This window comes from Marmota monax, unplaced genomic scaffold (assembly GCF_021218885.2).
Source record: "Marmota monax isolate L192 unplaced genomic scaffold, Marmota_monax_Labrador192_F-V1.1 WCK01_AAM20220418_F8-fsc00002, whole genome shotgun sequence".
NCBI classification, from domain to species: domain Eukaryota; kingdom Metazoa; phylum Chordata; class Mammalia; order Rodentia; family Sciuridae; genus Marmota; species Marmota monax.
In genome coordinates this window covers 11,711,458-11,731,433 of record NW_026693571.1, presented here as the reverse complement: position 1 = coordinate 11,731,433, position 19,976 = coordinate 11,711,458, and the positions used below count along the sequence as shown (strand labels likewise).

The following is a 19,976-nucleotide window of genomic DNA, read 5'->3' as shown; positions in this document are numbered from 1 at the left end:
TTTGGAGTTTTATTTTATACAAATTGTGACAATAAGTAAAAGCAGTGGAAATCACATTTACTACATAGCTCTTTGAAATTCATGTCAAGACAATTATACCATATGACAAAGAAGCTAGAACTGGATCAAGAACTTATCCTATTTAAAGGGTTTTTTTAAAAAGTAGAAATTCTTGACTACTTTACAAATTATAATATTTATACTTATGCAAATAATTGTTTGTTGGCCATAAGATTTTGACTTTTGAAACTATAAGATTGTGTATCTATGTACCTTAATAAGTAAGTCATCAAAATGGAAAATCTGCCTACTGAACGATGAGCTTCTTAAGGAAAGAACCTATTTTAACCTTCTTGTATATACCAAGGCAAGAGACAAAGTGCTCGAGAAATGTTTCCTCACTCAATAATGTCTAAGGTTATTTATTATCTGTGCCTTAACTAATGAAAATTTTAGGTAAGAAAGAAATATATAAGGATAAAAGTGCCATTTATAAATGAAGATTTTGTTAAACATCACATTATATTTTCAAAAAACGTTTTGCTTCAGAATTATACTCCATAAATGCATATCAGAATTCTCAATATTAATGTAACAGAACTGACTTTAGGAAACTCAAAGAGCAAGACACAAATGAATACTATTAAAAACAACTATAGTACAATTGAAAAAATATGATTTCAGAATCTAGTTTAGATAAAAATATATCAATTTTAGTTTTATCATTTTGATCATAATTCTGAGGTTGAATATGAAAACTCCTTATTTTAGGAAATACAAACTAAAGTATTTACAAATAAAAAGCCACTGTACGTGCTAGTCAATCAAAAGTATCTATTTTAGTATGGAATGAAATAAACTTCTGTTACTTTCTTTCTTTGAGGGCAATGTACATCTAAAATTCCATATCAGAAGTGATAAAATAAACCTCTTAAACGTAGACTTCCAGATATAGAATTTATCCCATTACTTCTGATATCCACAATAATTCTTTTTTGTTTATTTGCTTATATATGACATCGAAATGCATTATAATTTTTATTACATATATAGAGCACAGTTTTTCATATCCCAGGTTGTATACAAAGTATATTCACACCAATTCGCGTCTTCATACATGTACTTTGGATAATAATGTCCATTACATTCCACCATCATTTCTAACCCCATGCCCCTCCCTTCCTTTCCCACCCCTTTGCCCTATCTAGAGTTTGTCTATTCCTCTCATATTCCCCCTCCCTACCCGACTATGAATCAGCCTCCTTATATGAGAGAAAACATTCGGCATTTGGTTTTTTGGGGATTGGCAAACTTCATTTAGCATTATCTTCTCTAACTCCATCCATTTACCTGCAAATGCCATGATTTCATTCTCTTTTACTTATTTTTTATTTTATTTTATTTATTATTCCATTGTGTATAGATGCCACATTTTTTTTTTTATCCATTCATCTATTGAAGGGCATCTAGGTTGGTTCCACAGTTTAGCTATTGTGAATTGTGTTGCTATAAACATTGATGTGGCTGTGTCCCTGTAATATGCTGTTTATAAGTCCTTTGGGTATTGACCCAGGAGACGGATAGCTGGGTCAAATTGTAGTTCCATTCCCAATTTTGATATCCACAATAATTCAATTTGAATCTTAATATACAATTAGATTTTAGAAAGCAGGGAATTAAATGTAAATCATGAAATTGAAATCAGTGCAAGAGTGATGACTTTCAGACTCTTATGAACACACACTATCTTAGAATGTGATCAGTCTTCTTGTCTTAAACTTACTTCTTAATGAAATATAACTAACTAGAAAGCATTATAAGGTAAATAATAATCTGTCATTCTTTCTTCCAATTCAATGAAAGATCAATATCAGGGATTTTTGAAACACTGGGAAATTGTCTATTTTTTTAACAAAGTACCTGGGAAATTAATATGAATTAATAAAGAAAAATTACTTTTATGTTAAAAACCAATTATCAAAAATAACTAACAAAACGTGCATGTTACCAAAGATTATCATGCCCAAGACAGAACTCAGAGGTAAAATATCCTTACCCTATTGGGAAATCAACATCATCACCATGAGCTGTCATGTGATAAAGTCCAAATTTAGCCAATTTAATATGTCCCTACAATAATAAAGGAGAAAGACACTGAAATATTTTAATATAACTGGAAAGGAAAACTATGTGCCTTATGACTACTACAATCATTATATAATCAGACTGCTATTTTATCAAAATATTACCATATAAGATTTTATAAGATACCAAAATTTTATCCAAGACTGTCAAAATTTAGTTTGCTTTACACTTATTATATTTGTATGTACACATATCTGTAGACATGTAAGTGTATATATATACAGATACATATACTATATAACTGTATAAGGAATACATATATTTCACAATGTCAAATTAGTTTAACATTTTTGTGTTTATTTGTGCTAATCTAGGTTTTTTTTAACAAAGGATAACAGGCAAAAATGTTTTCATTTGTTTTGAATACTTGGTTAGAATGTTTTGTAGTAATTTTTCAGAAGAGTTCTATTTTCGGGGAAATACAAATACAGTCATAATGTTAAAATTTAACTGTGATAAGGGATTTAGCTTGGAAAGTTCAGTTCAAAAATCACGAGAGTTCAGTAAGTCTGTTAGGTTCCAATAATTCATATATTTTTTGAGACTAACAATTATCACAAATGTGAGTTCCTTTTTTTTCATTTTAAATGTTTATACTTTAAAAAAAATAAGTCAACTTTCAATTCATTTATCTTCTTTTTAAGATTTAGAGGCTAAAAAACGCTGTGACCTCTAAAAATAGGTACAATATATTTTATGGTATACAGACATTACTTTATATTTTAAAACAAGTTAGATTGGTTGTAGCAATGTTATCTTTCTGCCATAAGTCTGAAATTAATAAATATCATTTCTATTTTGTGATTTTTAAGACTATATCAAATTTGAGAAAACACTCAAAGAACAATTATATACAAAATAATTCAACCAAAATTTCCCCAAAGCTGTTTATATGTAATGAGAAATAAAATTATGATTATTCCTGAAAATATATCACTTTATTATCAATAATTCTCTTAGGAGGGGTTACTATCTTATCAATTCCCTATAAGATTTCCAAGTTGAGAAGCAAGCAATCCAACAGAAAAGTGAGCTAGGTAATGAATATTTGGTAAAAAAAAAAAAAAAAAGTAAAGAAGGGGAAATTCAATGCAGTTCTACTTATGAGAATGATATTCTAAGTAACTGGTCAGAAAAGTTTTCTTAAAACAAAAGCAAATGCAAATTCTGAGGAGAGGAATGTTGAGAAGCCATAAAACAAATCCTTTAGCAAAAAGAATGAAAGAAAAAATAACACATGAAGTCAGAACATTAGTTTGTGGGAAAAAAAAGGAATATCCTGCATGAAAGACACATAGATACTGAAGAAAAAAACATTTGTTAAATAATTTAAACATTTAAATAATTTAAAGAGCTTTTTCACAATCATAAATATATCATTTTCATAGTCTTTTCATTATTTATTCTTAAAACATATTCTAACATCATTCTGATTAATTTTAAGGGCCTGATTTCAAAAGCTTTCAATTCCAAGCAACATACAAATATCTATTATAGTATTTGAGAATCACCTTTCGATCCAAGAGGATATTATGAGGAGACAGTGCCCGGTGTACTATGCCATGTTTGTTCATATACTGCAAGCCCTGAAGTACTTCAAATGCTATGCACAAAACCTTTGAATGGCTAAAAAGAAAACAAAAATTCAAAGATCAATTATAAAGCATATCTACAATCTGTTTAAAGAATAAGACACATTGAAAACATTTAAAACATAAAATTTTTTTGCATCTTGCCCATTCAAACAGAATTTACATATTTACTAAAATAACCACTTGAACACAATTGATTATAATAAACTCTGATTATAACAAAGTGATCTGACAACACTTTCCTATTGGCTACTCTAATAGCAGGAAAGGACCTTAATTTGGATGGTGTATATTATTTGTAGTAGGGTAGAATGATCATTGACAAGTTTGGCTTTATCAAATTATCAAGAAAGCTTTAGATGTGTGGCAGATCAGAGTCAAGGATAACCATGTCTTCTGCTCAAAACAAAATGCTGTAGCCTCTAAAATTTAGGTACAATATATTTTATGGTATACAGACATTAGCATATTTTCCACACTGGTTAATAAGGCAAAATGTCTCTTTTAATTCTTATCTTATCCTCCTTAAGCCATCTGTGCATAGATGTCCACTTTCTTTATATGTTTTGTCTCTCTCACATTGTCCCTCTCTGAAGGTGTATTTGTATATGTGTATGTGGCAGTACTTGGGATTGGATCCAGGGAGTTGCATTTACTAGGCCAGTGCTCTACCAATGAGCTAAATCATTCATGTAGGGAATTAGGAATAATATATAGAAAAGCAAGGAAGACTCATTCAAATCCAACCTCCCAAACTACTAATGTTAACATTTTGTAGAGATTTCTTTTCTATACTTTTTTTTGTATTTTTATAAATTAAATATCTGCAGTTAACCATTAAAATTTTTAAAAGAGCTATAAATGATAAGGCAGTAGTAGAAATACAATGGAATAAAAAACAACCCAATAAAAAGAAAAGTAAAGAACAGAACAGATTTTAATCCAGATATATCAATAATTATATTAAGTATAAGTTACCTAAAGTCATCAATTAAAAGAAAAAGACTGTTATATAAGAATTAAGACTATACTCAGTATGTGAGAAATCTGTACTGAAGAAAAAACATTTGTTATAGGACAAAAATGAAATAAGTAATCAGTGATCACATGGGCTCAAGTGGGGGAATAGATAGGAGTAGGAGAAAATTTTGCAAAGTGATGAAATTATTCTATTTTTAATTTTGATGATGGTCATGTGATATAGTTTATCACTTAACTGGACAAAAAAAGGTAAGTTTTAAGGAGACAACTGTGTAAGATCTTTTGGGCTATTATAAGACCTTTGGCTTTTACTCAGAGAGAATGGGAAGTGTCTGGCACATTGCCATACAATGATTAATACATATTTACTATAGAACCAAGCAGAGGCTAAGAAAAACAAACTTAGGCAACTTGAACACTAATTTTTCAATCATTCTTAATTTTTGAGAAAAATTTTAAAAGGGCATGATTAGGGCATTTTAGAGCATGGCATGTCTGAAAATGTCTCATTCTCTTCTTAAACTTGAAAATAATTATTCCATTGTCTTATGGTATCCTTTATTAGTAGTAAGAAGTCTAATATCAATCTGATTTCAATTTTATAACAGATGTCCTGTGATTCCTCCCTGGAAGCTGAGGATACTTTTTTACTTTATCCTTAGAGTTATAAAACTTCAACCCAATGTTCTAGGGTATAGACACCTTTGTGCTGGTCAACATCAGGTACAACCCTTTAATCTGAAGATTCACATGTTCCATTAATACAGAAATAGTAACAAGAAAAAACCTGATGTGCTGTATTTATTTTCTCTTTAAGTTGAAGCTCTGTCCACTAACAGATGAAAATTGAACTACTTTCTAAACTGACTTTTACTATCAAGGAGGATGGTCTTTAGCTCTATTATTTAATTAAAGGGTTTATTTATTTGTGTATGTGGTATGAGAGAAAGAGAAAGATATCTACAGAAATCTCTTTCTGCCTCTTGCGCCCACCTCACCCACACCACCGAATTCACTATTCTCCAGGTGTTTCTTTTCAGTAGATAGTGTTCTTTGGTTGTGGATATATTATTCTTTTGAGTCTCTCTAAGGAGAATTAGAATTCTTTTAGTTGTGGATACATAGAGTGTTATCTTCATTTCCTATGTGGTAATTCCAATGAGTTCTTCCTGCTCCCATCCTAAGGCTGTTTCTCTCAAACTCATTTTCTCTCCTTAAATGTCTGATAATCCAATCCTTGATTGTCAGTCATATTTTGAAGATAAGTAATAAACTTCATATTTCCCATGGTGTATGTAAAAAAAGGATAAATGTTATTATTTATATTGACTTATAAACTATTTCTCTTTATCAAATGGTTTCTTCCATGTGAAGGTGATATTAGTCAGTTTGGGCAAAGAGAAAATGTGTGAAAACAAGTACAATTTGGGATAACAGAGTTTTCACAAACATCTTCAAAAATAAACCAACTGATTCCATATTAAAAAACTAAATCAAAGTGGGTCAGAGACCTAAAGGTAAGAGCTAAAACTATAAAAATTACAGAAGAAAACAGAGAAAATCTTGATGACTTTAGATATGGCAAAGAATTCTTTGATAAAAGTAACAAAAGAAAAAATAATTTGAATTTCATTAATTAAAAACTTTTTTGTTTCAATGGATACCATCAAGAAAATGAAATAGTTACCAAATGGGAGAAGACCTTTACCATATGTCTCACAGGGATTGCTATCTGTAATTTTTAAGCAACGTTTATATTCAATAATTAAAAGACAACTCAATTAAAAAAATGGGTCAATTCCATTCTTTTGCACTTGGCTCTCCTGTTGTCCAGCACTATTTGTTGAGAAGACTTGAGAAAGATCCCCACTGAATGTTCTTGGCATCCTGTAAAAAATCAGTTGACCATAGATGTATGAATTCATTTCTCACCTCTCTTGATTATATTCCATTAATCCATTTGTCGATCCTTGTGCTGGCTCTACAGTCTTGATTGCCTTTACTTTCTGCAAAGTCTGAGTCCTCTTACCTTGTCTCTATGTGTGTGTCCCTCTCACAACACACACACACACACACACACACACACACACATACTCTCTCTCTCTGTATCTATCTTTAGTCTTAAAAATTGATGACATATTCAGTTGTGACACTAGAGGTCCTCAGCTGCATACTACTTTAAAATAGAGCTCTTTCTCATAAAATTAAAATCAAACCTTTTTTCCCCCCCCATTAAACCAGTTTTGAAACTGCTGAATAAAGAAGATGGAGCATTCTATTTTCTATATTGTGCTTTTACTGATTGTAAAACAGACATTAGAACATGTGTGTCAAAAAGCACCATCACGTTTAAAATGAGCTTATGAACATATATACAAAAAATGTTTTAAATTCATATATTAAAAAAGCTGAAGCTCATGGCATATCTTTTCTTAGCTATTACATGAGTCTACTTGTGAATTACAGTTAATGGACTCAGTACTCATCAGTTTAAATCAGAGATAAGATAAATTTGTTTTTCTACCTTTTGTTACCCTTAGGATTTAATTTTAAATTTTATTTTAAAATATAAGTTGGGTGTGATGGTGCATACCTGTAATCCCAGACCTTAATTTTGAGTCTCGCCTCGGAAACTTAGTGAAACTTTTTCTTAAAATAAAAAGAGCTGGGTATATAGCTCATTGGTAGAGTACATCTGGGTTCAATCACCAGTACTGTAAGTAGAAAAACAAAAACAAGGGGCTGGGGTTGTGATTCAGAGGAAGAATGTTTGCCTAGCATGAGGCACTGGGTTTGATCCTCAGCACCACATAAAAATAAAATGAACATATTGTGTCCACCTACAATCAACTAACTAAATGAATAAATGTTTAAAAATAAATAAAACAGAAAATAAGAAAAATAAAATAAAAAATTTATCTTATTTTATATAAGAAAAGGAGTAACAAGTATTTATGGAACTTTGTTTACTTGTTTTAAAGCTGCATTTTTTAATACTGTCAAAACTTGATCTTGAAGTTTTTTCTTAAATAGATAATGCAATTAAAATACAAAAGTAAGGTAATAATATCACATCTAGTATTTGAAAATATGTTACAGTTTAATTGAACATGGACACTAAAAGATTTAGGATCAAAGGAATGGGAGTCTCACAATTTTAAAAAAATATATTGGCAGAGAACAATAAGGCTTTGTCCTACAAGTCCCAATTTACAATCTTGTTAATAAAGAAACCATTCAGTAACTTAGAAAACTTATGATATAGCTCAAGTAAAAGAAAATATTCTATTCCTTTTGAGATGTTCAGTTACTATTATTACTTTAGAGATTGTGACAATAGTATATATTTTGTCACCACTGTCCCTAATGAATGAACACAAGAATCTCTGGTGATTTAAATTTACCAATATGATCCAAAGGTAGCTTTCAAAATAACACAATTGTTTCTAATATAGCAAGGTGACATTTTAATATACTTTGTTTGTATTTGAACACATCAACCAGGTGGCTACTAGCTGCATGTTAACTTCATTTTTAGTCCACATAGATATGAAGAGGAAGAACCAATCTCCACAATAAAGAAGCCTACAGTATAGTTAGAAATTTATGAACTGATAATTTCAATGCAAGCAATTATGGTTAATGGTTGAGAATTATTTATCCTTTCCTTTGTCTTTGGAGGAAAACAAAATATGAAAATTTATTTATTATATCAGTGAGATCAAAACAGACCTAAAAACTAAAAAATATTGGTAAAGTTAAGATAAAAATAGAAGGAACAGCAAAAACAATTGAAACAACTTGCTCATATCTGTATTTTAAATATGGTTTTCTGAATTTCCAAACCTATTCGATTAGGACAAATCTAAATATATTTTATTTAGCCCTTTCCAGATGCATTTTAAAGAAAATTTACTGTGTTTCTGATTCAATAATCCCTAAAATACTTTTTACCTATCATTTAAAAAGCACTTAGGCTAGGGTTGGGGTTGTGGCTCAGTGGTAGAGCACTTGCCTTGCATGTGTGAGGCATTGGGTTTGATTCTTATCACTACATAAAAATAAACAATTAAAATAAAGGACCACTGACAACTAAAAAAAACATTAAAAAAAGCACTTAGGATAATATCATGAGTTTAACGTCTCTATGAATTGGTTGACCTTACATGCTAATAGTAAAAGGTTTTCACCAAACCCTAGACAACATTACAAAATATGAATAGTTTATTACAGTGATACATTGTTCAATCTACATGTAAGACATCCAGATTTTTAATTACAATCTCCTATACTTGTCTGTTCCTCACTCCTAAGGACCTGTTCTTTAATCATATCAAGACTTGGAGGCCCCTGTTCTCTAAGGCTTCTGTTTCCTCAATTAGCCCCATTAAGACATCCTTCATTATCCTAGAACTAGTCTGAAATTTCAATAATTTTTTAAAGATCCTAATGCTTCTTTATCCTTGATAAAATTATAATCCCTTCCCTTTATTCTGATAACACATATTTGCAAGGCTTATTAATTATAAGGTCATTATTTCTGTGTAGGTTTCTCTCCCACTGGACCTTGAGGAAAGAACTATTTTATTCAAGTATGCCTATGCCTATCACGGAATATTTACTGTAAAAATTCATATCAAACACGTTAAATAGTGTATAAAATACCACATAATGATACAAGATAGTATAGAAACTAAATTCTTCACCACTAATGAAATAATAGCTCAAAAAAATCTGTTATAACAGCAATCAATCAATAATGCTAACTTCATTTATATGTGAGATTACATAATCCTTCAATCAATAAAACAAATTTTTAAGTTCACACAAAGGCTATATGCAAGAAGTACTCACCTGCTTAAAATACATCTTTCCTAGTCTTTTATTTACTGGAGGAATCAGGAGTAAATCAGGGTATACTGGGTAGCAGGGTAATCTTGTTAATATCTGGCTAAAGCCATAAATTAGACTAAGTTGTTCCCAATGGCCTCAAACTATCAGTTCCTTTAGGTTATTTGCAAAAAAAAAAAAAAAAAAAAAAAAAAGATGTTATTCAGATTGCAAGAAATAGATGCCAAGAATGAGAATGGAGAGGTCAGGGTTGCTGGAATATATTTGGAAGTTGTTCATGTATAGGTGGTAACTAAAAGCACACATGCTATTTCCTCACATCCATGATCCATCATATTTCTAAGGGCCACTCCACAAGCAAAAAACACCCATCCTGTCAGCAAACCAAGGGAGGAAACACACTTATAAACTGTATGAGTTCAAGATGTTCTTTCAATTTATAAAACCTGATCACTCCCACAGATATTTTCCTTTTAGTGTAAAACTTTCCTTTCTTGGTTGTATAGGCCCAAAGTATAATGTTAGGAGAGAGGAAACATAGATGAAATATGGTTAGCTACCATGTGATTTAAGAAACAGGGAAAATAAAATGCTAATGATTAATGTTGAGATAATATTATAAGCATATAATTCTATGTTTTCTTTCAATATACTGGTACCAAAAAAGTAAATTTACTTTATAACTTCAAAACCAAAGAGTTCAGTAATATATAACTTTTAAAGATTCACTGGTATATGATTCCAGAATTTGAGGACAAGATGTTCTTAAATTAAGAGCTGATATCTTTAAGACTTTAAATCTGACACTTATCACATAATAAATTTTAATATTTTGTTAAAATTATCACAGTATTTTAAAAAGCACATTTTTAAAGGAAAGAGAATAACAGTTTTCACAATTGAAAAAAGAAAACAATTCATTTCACTATGAGGCACAAATGTTTTAGTTTCAAAGGACATTCATCTAAAGCAAATTTAAGAGTTGTATTGATTACTACTACCTAAAGATTACTTTGTAGCAAGTACAAATAATAATCCATCAGTCTCTAAACTATGAGACTGGGTACATTTCACAACTCAGCTTTTACTCTGAAATAATCGAAGTTGAGCATTGTTGATTCTGGAATGTAACTAATTCTCAGTGGGAAGCAATAAACTGAGAAATCAGCATTCCAATTTGAATACTAGATAACTTTTCTTCTCTGCAGAAAATTAATTTGATAAGATCAAAACACATGTGGAAAACATAGTCTAGTGGTTTGAGGTTCAAACTTAATGACAGGAGGATCTGTCATTGATTTGCTATGCTCAAAGAATGCTCCAACTCACCCTGCCTCCGTTTGCAAATTTATAAAGTGAGAAATATAACACCAAACAGGAGTTAAATGAAGATTAATGAGCTACTGATCCTGTACAGAATCCTGATCATCTAAAAAGCAAAGCAAAATAAAAATTCCAACCCTCCCCACTAAAACAACCCAAGGTCTTTAAAAAACTATCAATAATACTTTGTTACATTATATGTATATACTCTATAAATTAATAAAAATTAAAAAATGGGCTCATCACCTATTCTTCTGACATAATAAAATCAAGATAATTTTCTAATTTCTTTGTGAGAATTAATCATCATTTGACAAGTAGTTTGAAGTATCCCCAAATTAGCAGAGTACTTATGTCCTATAAATATTTTCTTTTCCCATGCAATTTTATTGTCCTGGATCAGACACACCAAAATTTCTTCTCTCATTATGGTCACTAATAATGACAGGGTAGTAAGTCCAACTTCCCACATGTCAGAGCATTGACATGTTTTAAGACTGAAATATGTCTCTAATGTTAAAGAACAGATTATTATATACCTTTAGTCAAATCTGTATCCTAACTTATTCAAAAGCTTTTTGATGTTGTTAACTAAAATTATAATTCGACATTGCTTAACAAAGGGATAGGTAGGTGCGGTGATGCACCTGTAATCCCAGCAACTCCAGAGGCTAAGGCTGGAAGTTCTCAAAGCCAGTTCAAAGCCAATCTCAGCAAAAGCAAGGCCCTAAGCAACTTAGTGAGATCCTGTCTCTAAATAAAATATAAAATAGGGCTGGAGATGTGGCTCAGTGGTTGGGTGCCCCTAAATTCAATCCCTGGTACACCCCTCTGAAAGAAAAAAACGAACAAAGAAACAAACAAAAAAACCAAAGGGGATCCATTCTTATAAATGTTTCATTAGTTGAGTTCATCATTATGTTAACATCACAGAGTGCATTTATACAAAGTAAGGTCTCTGCAATGTTAGTAGGTGATACAAGCTTATGGGACCACCTCCATATATTTTGCTGTGTGACAAAAAAAGAATTTGCTATAGATATCAATTTGAGACAAATTCATATTTGAAGACCAGTATTTTAGAGTTTTAGACATTTTATCACCTTGCCTATCTGAACAAAAAAGAACAGTAAAGGGCCTGAATTGTATGCAGTATCTATTACTATGTCTGCAAGCCAGGACAGTGCAACCAAAAGTGGGCCAAACTGAAATGTTCAGTTAAATAGGGATTAGTGTGTCTGAAGGAAATTATGACTAGTATGATTGATGAAAATACTATATTTGCATTGTACATTGTATTTATCAGGAGTTGAGGTGATACAGTGATCATACTTTGATCAAAGAATAAAAAAATACCCAAATCTTGTTAATAGCTACTTCTACTTGACTCAGTAAGCTTCTTATGATACATGCTTAGAAAGACAGAACAAGGCAAAACACCACTTTAATAACCAGAGCTTCACCTCAAATCTAAGGTAGAAGTCAAGTGAATTCTCTACATAAACAGTGCCTTTTTCCTAAGTCAGCTCAGCTTAAAAGATTTCTAGTTCTATCCATGAACTAGATTCTCATGCCTCAATGCTGTGAGGCAAGGAAGATCATACCCATTCTAGCAAGCGTCTTAAAAGAGTAAGATGCTCTTTTACTCATAACTCCACAGTGACTGGAGAATACTGTTTAAAAGGACAATTTGATGCAAGAATACTGTTTAAAAGGATAATTATCTCTTATCAATTCACATAAACCTGAAGGACAGTTATCTCTTATCAATTCACATAAAATTACAATATTAATGGATACAGGTTCTCAATTTTAGGTTCCACTTGTATTTTTTGAATTATGCAATGTTTTCTATCATTTACTTATCCTAGAACCTATAAAGAGTCTAAGTTAGCTCAACTATTTTAAAACTATTCTTAAGTTATGTAAATCAGTACTTCATATGGTTTTACAAAGAGCACATTGATTTATGGGTTCTTTAACACTTCAAGAATTTAAGAATATTTAACTAAGCAATGGTAAATAATCACCTTAAAGGCTTGTCAAAATACATATATCTGGTTCCACTTCTTGATACAGTAGGTCTAGGATGAGTTTAAAGAAAATTTGTATTTCTAAAAAGTTCCCAGGTGATAATAATGAACTACACTCTGCAAACCACTATCCTATAGGTTGACTACAACTGACTCTGCTTCACTTTCAGATACACAAAACAGTGTGTGGTATAAAACAAAGAAAATGACTTTAGATTTGAACAGAATAGGTTTAAATTCAGGGCTATCTTTTTCTAGTTGTAATCTAGCTTCTAAATTTTCTTCTTCTCTTCTTTTCTTTTCTGTGCTGAGGTTTGAACCCAGGATTTCAACATGCCAGGTAAACACTCTACCACTGAGGAATAATTCCAGACCTCTTGGTTTTTTTTGTTTGTTTGTTTGTTTTTCTTGGCTCTAGGGAGTAAATCCAAGAGCACTCAACCACTGAGCCACATCTCCCCAGCTCTATTATTTATTTTTTATTGGTTATTCAAAACATTACAAAGCTCTTGACATATCATATTTCATACATTAGATTCAAGTGGGTTATGAACAGTTACTAATATGGCATTATGTAAAAATGTGGATGTGTAACTGTTGTGATTCTGCAACCTGTATTTGGGGTAAAAATGGGAGTTCATAACCCAGCTCTATTTTGTATTTTATTTAGAGGCAGGGTCTCACTGAGTTGCCTAGCCCCCTTGCCATTGGTGAGGCTGGCTTTGAACTCACGATCCTCCTGCCTCAGCCTCCTGGGATTACAGGCTTGCACCACAGAGCGTGGCTCTTGGCTCATTTTTAGAATGAGGTAATAGAGTCAGCCATAAAAATAGCTGAAATATAAGCTACCGTGGAAGCTAAGGCTGGAGGATCCCAAGTTCCAGGGCAGCCTTGATAATTTAATGAGACCCTATTTCAAAAATAAAATAGGAGCTACAGACATAGTTCAGTGTAGAGTGCCCATGGTACCACCAGAAACACAGAGAGAAAACAAAGAGAAAAAAAAAAAAAGAACAAAATAAGATAACAGCCATCACAGCCATGTGATGAGGTTTAAATATAACACGTTGACAGAGCATAAAGTAGATACTCAATAAATTTTGATTTCCTTCTATGATATGGTCCCTCACTATACCTTTTTCTCCAAAGGATAAGCTTATAAAAATAAGTCATCAATTTAATTTCTGTTGTTACTGATAACAAAATGTTTTCAACTAAAAATATCTAGGCTCACTTAGGTCTTACAATTTTTGGTTTTCCAACAAAATGCATAAGCTCCTAAAATTACTTTTTAAACTTTTTTTTTGTACTAGGAATTGCTTTACCACTGAACTATACCCCTAGTCATTTTTATTATTTTTTTTAACTTGAAACAGCATTTCACTAAGTTGCTGAGGCTGGCCTTGAACTTGTTATCCTCCTGCCTCAGCCTTCCAAGTCACTGAATTAAGATGTGTACCACCACACCCAGCTAAAATCACTGTTTATTTAACTTATTACTAGATCTATAACTGACACTGTATGTAGCAAAGATATGACAGAATATAATCAAAGTAACCAATCATGGATAAATACAGCATAAATATTTGAATTTTAAATCTCCAATTGGTTCAATTCACTCAAACCAACTATTTCCTATTAAATGATTTAGTATTTCTACCTGCCTGTAGTCAAAGGTTATTACACATTTGCAATTATGTTTTTATCATCATTATCATTTTTGTTTAGTCCTTCACTTTTGAAATCTTGAACAATTTTGAATAAGAGACTATTTCTAACTTAATCTTTGTTTTTTAAAAATAATTAAAATGGGGGCTGGGAAGACTAAGAAGGAATATAAATTCATGAACCCAAAATATGTTCCTTTGTAGTATATGCCATTTTCACTTCTCCAACTATTGTACAAAAGAACTCACTCTAAGTGTACCAAGAGATATTGAAGATAATGAAACCAGTTGTGCTTATTTATTTGTTTCTAGGGTGTTAAAGATGCCAGAAACAGCTGCGTGTGGTGGTACATGCCTGTAACCCCAGTGGCTCCGGAGGCTGAAGCACGAGGATCATGAGTTCAAAGTTTGGCTCTGCAAAAAGCAAGGCACTAAGCAACTCAGTGAGACCCTGTCTCAGTTCCTTGTTTATGCCATGTTGTGGTCATGGCTCCTGACCTAAGAAGACATTCGATAACCCTATAAATTGTTAAGTACTCATTAACCAGGACCTTAAAATTACTTAGAAAAAGTCATAGCAATGTAACTAGAACATAGTATATGTATAAGGAACCTTGAAAACATTAGGATAAGTGAAAGAAACTGGATACAAAAGTCCACACATTATATAATGCCATTTACACAAAAAGTTTAGAGTAGGTAAATTCACAAAGAAACTCAATTGTGGTTTCCAAAAGTTGGGGGAGAGAGAAAGGTGATGGAATACTAATGCTTTCTTGGAAGGATGAAAATATTCTTGAATTAGATTGTGGTGATCCCCACAGAAAAGTGAGGATATTAAAAGCCACTGAATTTTATACTTGTTTAAAAGAGTCATTTCAAGATAGGTGTATTATATCTCAATTTAATGAATTCAAAAGTCAAAACAATTTATACACTGAATTAGGAAAAAATTCATACCATACTCTTCATAGACACCAAAAAAAAAAAAATGAAAATATTCACTATTCAGTTTGGATTTAAAATTTTCTCAACCAGAAATATAAGATTTTTCACTCAATCTGGTAAAGAATATCTATGAAACACCATGCAAAAATGGTAAAATACTGAACATTCTCCCTAAGATGAGAAACCAAGGAAGGATTACCATCAATATTTGTATTCAGTGCTGTAGAAGTTCTATCTAGAGAAAAGGCATAAAGATTAAAAATGAAGAAGTTATAAACATATTTCTATGCAATGATGAAAATGTTCAACATCTCTAGCAATTAGAGAAATGCAAATTAAAAGTACAATGAGATTCCATCTCACTCCAGTCAGAATGGCAATTATCAAGAATACAAGTAACAGGAGCTATGGTTATGACTTAGTGGTAGAGCACTCGCCTAGCATGTGGGAGGTCCTGGGTTCCATCCTCAACACCACATAAAGATAAATAAATAAAGGTATTGTGTCCATCTACAACTACAAAATATTTTTTAAAAAAATACAAGTAACAATAAATGTTGATGAGGACATGGGGAAAAGGTACATTAATATACTGCTGGTGGGACTGCAAATTGGTGCAACCACCATGAAAAACACTATCAAGATTCCTCAGAAAACTTTGAAAGAATCCACCATTTGACCCAATTATCCCACTTCTCAGTTTATAGCCAAAGAATTTAAAATCAGCATACTAAAATGAGACAGCCATCAATGTTCACAGCAGCTCAAATCACAATAGCTAAACTATGGAACCAACTTAGGTGCCCTTCAACAGATAAATGGATAAAGAAAATGTGCTATATGTACACAATGATATTATTTAACCTTAAATTAGAATGAAATTACGGCATTTGCCAGTAAATGGATGGAGCTGGAGAATATCATGCTAAGTAAAATAAACAAATCCCAAAAAACCAAAGGCCAAATGTTCTCTCTGATACACAGATGCTAACTCATGATAAAGGGGGTGCAGAGTAGGAAAGAATACAAGTACTCTGGATTAAACAAAGGGGAATGAAGGGAAGGGAGGGAGAACGGGAATGGGAAAAAACAGAAAGAATCAGACATTACTTTCCAATGTACATATGTTTACACAACCAATGTAATTCTACAGCAAGTACAACCAGAAGAATGAGAAGTTATACTCCATAGATATATAAAAGAATACATTCTATTGTCATGTATAATAAAAACAAATATATTAAAAAAGAAAATCCTAAGGAATCTACAAAATAACTCTAATACATGGATTTAATTTAGCAACATCACAGGAAACAAAGCTAATATAAAAATTCCTTGATATTTTATATAGAAGCAAACAATTGAATAATAAAATTAAAATACAATTTTACTTACAATCATGTCAAAACTTAAAATACTTAGTAACAAATTTCACATATGAAAAGAAAGACGTATGCTGTAAAATATAATATATTGCTGATAGAAATTAAAGACAAAAATTTGGAGAAAGAGAACATCTTAGTTTACAGTAGGAGTTAATATTAAGATATCAGTTCTATCCAAATTGTACACCAATGCAATGCAATCCCCAATTAGAACACCAACAGACATTTTTAGAAACAGAGAAGCTTATAAAATGTATGTGAAAATGCAAGAAAATTTATGTGGAAAAGCATAGAAATAATAGCAGCTAAAATAATCTTAAGTCAGGACAAAATCGGAAACTTACTGACTTCAAGATTTACTATAAAGCTATGTTCATCAAGAGATGTTATAGAGTTGATATATGGATAGAAAAGTAAATGGATGAAAAAAATAGAAAGTCTAGGAACAGACCTACACTTACATGGCCATTTAATTTTCAATAAAATCACTAAAGTAATCCAAGGAGATAAGGCATCTCTTGAATAAATACAGATGATATAATCCTATACTTAGGAGATCCTAAAAGCTCCACCAAAAGACTGAGAAATCTATTAAACAAATTCAGCAAGGTAACAGGTTACAAAACCAGCATACAAAAATCAATAGCTTTCCTATATTTCAATAAGAAATCTGCTGAAAAATAAATCAGGAAAATAAGCTCATTCACAATAGCTTCAAAAAAGTATATATGCAGGGGCTGGGGCTGGGGTTGTGGCTCAGCAGTACAGTATTTGCCTAACACATGCGAGGAGCTGAGTTTGAGCCTCAGCACCACATAAATATAAATAAATAAAATAAAGGTATTGTGTCCAACTACAACTAAAAATATATATATACTTTTGAAAAGTCTATATGCAAATCAATAAATGTCACATCACATAAATAGAACTAAGGACAAAAATCCATTATATCTCAACAGACGCAAAGAAGATCTTTGACAAAATTCAGAAATCCTTCATGATAAAAATATTGAAGAAACTAGTAATAGTTTCTAGGGATGCCCCAACATCATAAAGGCTATAATGAAAAATCAACCCAATTTCACAGTAAAGTGTAAAAACTGAAAGTATTTCCTTTAAAATCTGGAACAAGACAAGGATGTCCATTCTGACTACTCCTATTTAATACAGTGATAAAAATTGTAGCCAGAGCAATTAGGCAAGAGAAGGAAATAAAATGGATAACACAGGAAAGGAAGCAGTCAAATTATCACTGTTTGTGGATGATATGATCCTATACCTAGAATATCCCAAAAAACTCCACCAAAGACTGCTAGGCTATTAAATAAATTTGGTTAAATATCAGGTCACAAAATCAACATATAAAAAACAATAGCTTTCCCACATACCAACATTAAATCTGTTCAGAAAGAAATTAGGAAAACAATTCCATTCATAATAGCTTCAAAAAATATAAAATACCTAGGAAAAAATAACCAAGCAGGTGAAAGACATCTACAATGAAAACTATAGAATACTGAAGAAAAAAATGAAAAAAACCTCAGAAGATGGAAAGACCTCCCCATTTTCATGAATAGGCAGAATATTATTAAAATAGCCAGACTATCCAAAACAATATACAGATTGAATGCAATCCCATCAAAATGCCAATTACATTCCTCACAGAACTAGGAAAAAAAATCAGACCTAAAATTCATTTGGAAGAATAAAAGATTCAAAGTAGCCAAAGCAATTCTAAACCAAAACAGCGATTCTGGCAGCATAACGATACCTGACTTCAAATTGAATATAGCTGGAACAAATGGATATCCATAAGGGTAAAACCTAAGCTGAATACTATCTACAAATAATAAGCTGAGATAGATCATAGATTCACCATAAAATCGAAAACTAATGGTTCTAGAAAAAAACATATCACATGGAATTATCTTCATGGTTTAGAAACAGAGAAAGGTTTCCAAGCAGAATCATAAAAACAATAACCACAGAAGAAAAATTTAATATTGTAGACTTCATCACAAATAGCTGTTGTTCATAGATTTCATTCTTAAAAAAAATGAATAGGAAAGCCAGACTGTCAGAAAATGTGTGCAAATAATGTCTAATGAAGAATATGTAAAAAAAAAAGAATATGTATGAAGATATAAAAAATGACAATAAAAAGATAATAGAACCCACTAAAAAGAGACAAAAAATTAAATAGCTATGTGTGTCATCATGCAAACACTGAATAAGGTCATTAAAAATGTTCAACATCTTTAAAACACCATGGAAATACAAATTAAACCTACAATGAGATACCACTTTACATCTACTACATACGGCTAAAATAAAAGGCTGAAAGCACCAAATGCTGGAAAGAACAGGAAGGAACTAGAATAGTCATATATTGTTGGTGGGAATACAAAGCATACAGTTTGGGAAAAGATCTGTTTTTTTAATAATATCAATCATATGTGTGTGTGTGTGTGCGTGTGTTTGTGTGTACACACCTGTAACCCATGAATTATACACCTGCTATTTATCCAAGAAAAATAAAAACATGGCCACAGAAAGAGTCACAAGTATACTCACAGCAACTTTACTCATAATATCAAAAAATCTGGAAACAGCTCAGGAACTCATCAATAGAAAATTGCTAAACAAACTGGTATATTCATAAAGTGGAATACAGTGCAACATAAAAAATTAACTCTGATACATGAAATCTAAGAATAATTCTCAGAAACATTATGTTGAATGAAACAAGCCTTACACAAAAGGATACAAACAGCATTTCCCCAAATACATAAAATGCTGAAGTAAAGAAAATAAATCTAAATTGAAAAATATCTATATGTGGTTGTAGCTGGAGGCTGTACATGGAGAGGGGCAGAGGCTCAATAGGAAGGGGTATGAAGGAAATTTCTAGGATGGTGGTGGTGATCTAGTCATAATATGGATTTGAGTTACACAGGTATATATATTTGTCAAAACTCATCAAACATTTAAACAGGTTTTGTACCTTAATATAAATTTGATTAAAAAAAAGCATTGAATTTTAATTAATGA

General features: G+C 31.4%; 1 protein-coding gene across 6 annotated transcripts in view; it reads right to left on the bottom strand.

The window, feature by feature from the left end:
- The window catches only part of Tbck (TBC1 domain containing kinase), a 236,481-nt gene that overhangs the window by 178,267 nt on the left and 38,238 nt on the right, over nucleotides 1-19,976 (bottom strand). For 5 of the 6 annotated variants that reach the window (XM_058583784.1, XM_046458939.2, XM_046458941.2 and 2 more), the window contains exons 4-5: nucleotides 3,657-3,771; nucleotides 2,057-2,130 (exon numbers count right to left, since the gene is read on the bottom strand). In XM_058583784.1, coding sequence (XP_058439767.1) covers nucleotides 2,057-2,130; nucleotides 3,657-3,771 — 189 coding nt within the window. Of the gene's footprint in view, nucleotides 1-2,056; nucleotides 2,131-3,656; nucleotides 3,772-9,572; nucleotides 9,723-19,976 lie in introns of all 6 variants that reach the window. The other variant, XM_058583786.1, reaches the window with a different exon arrangement.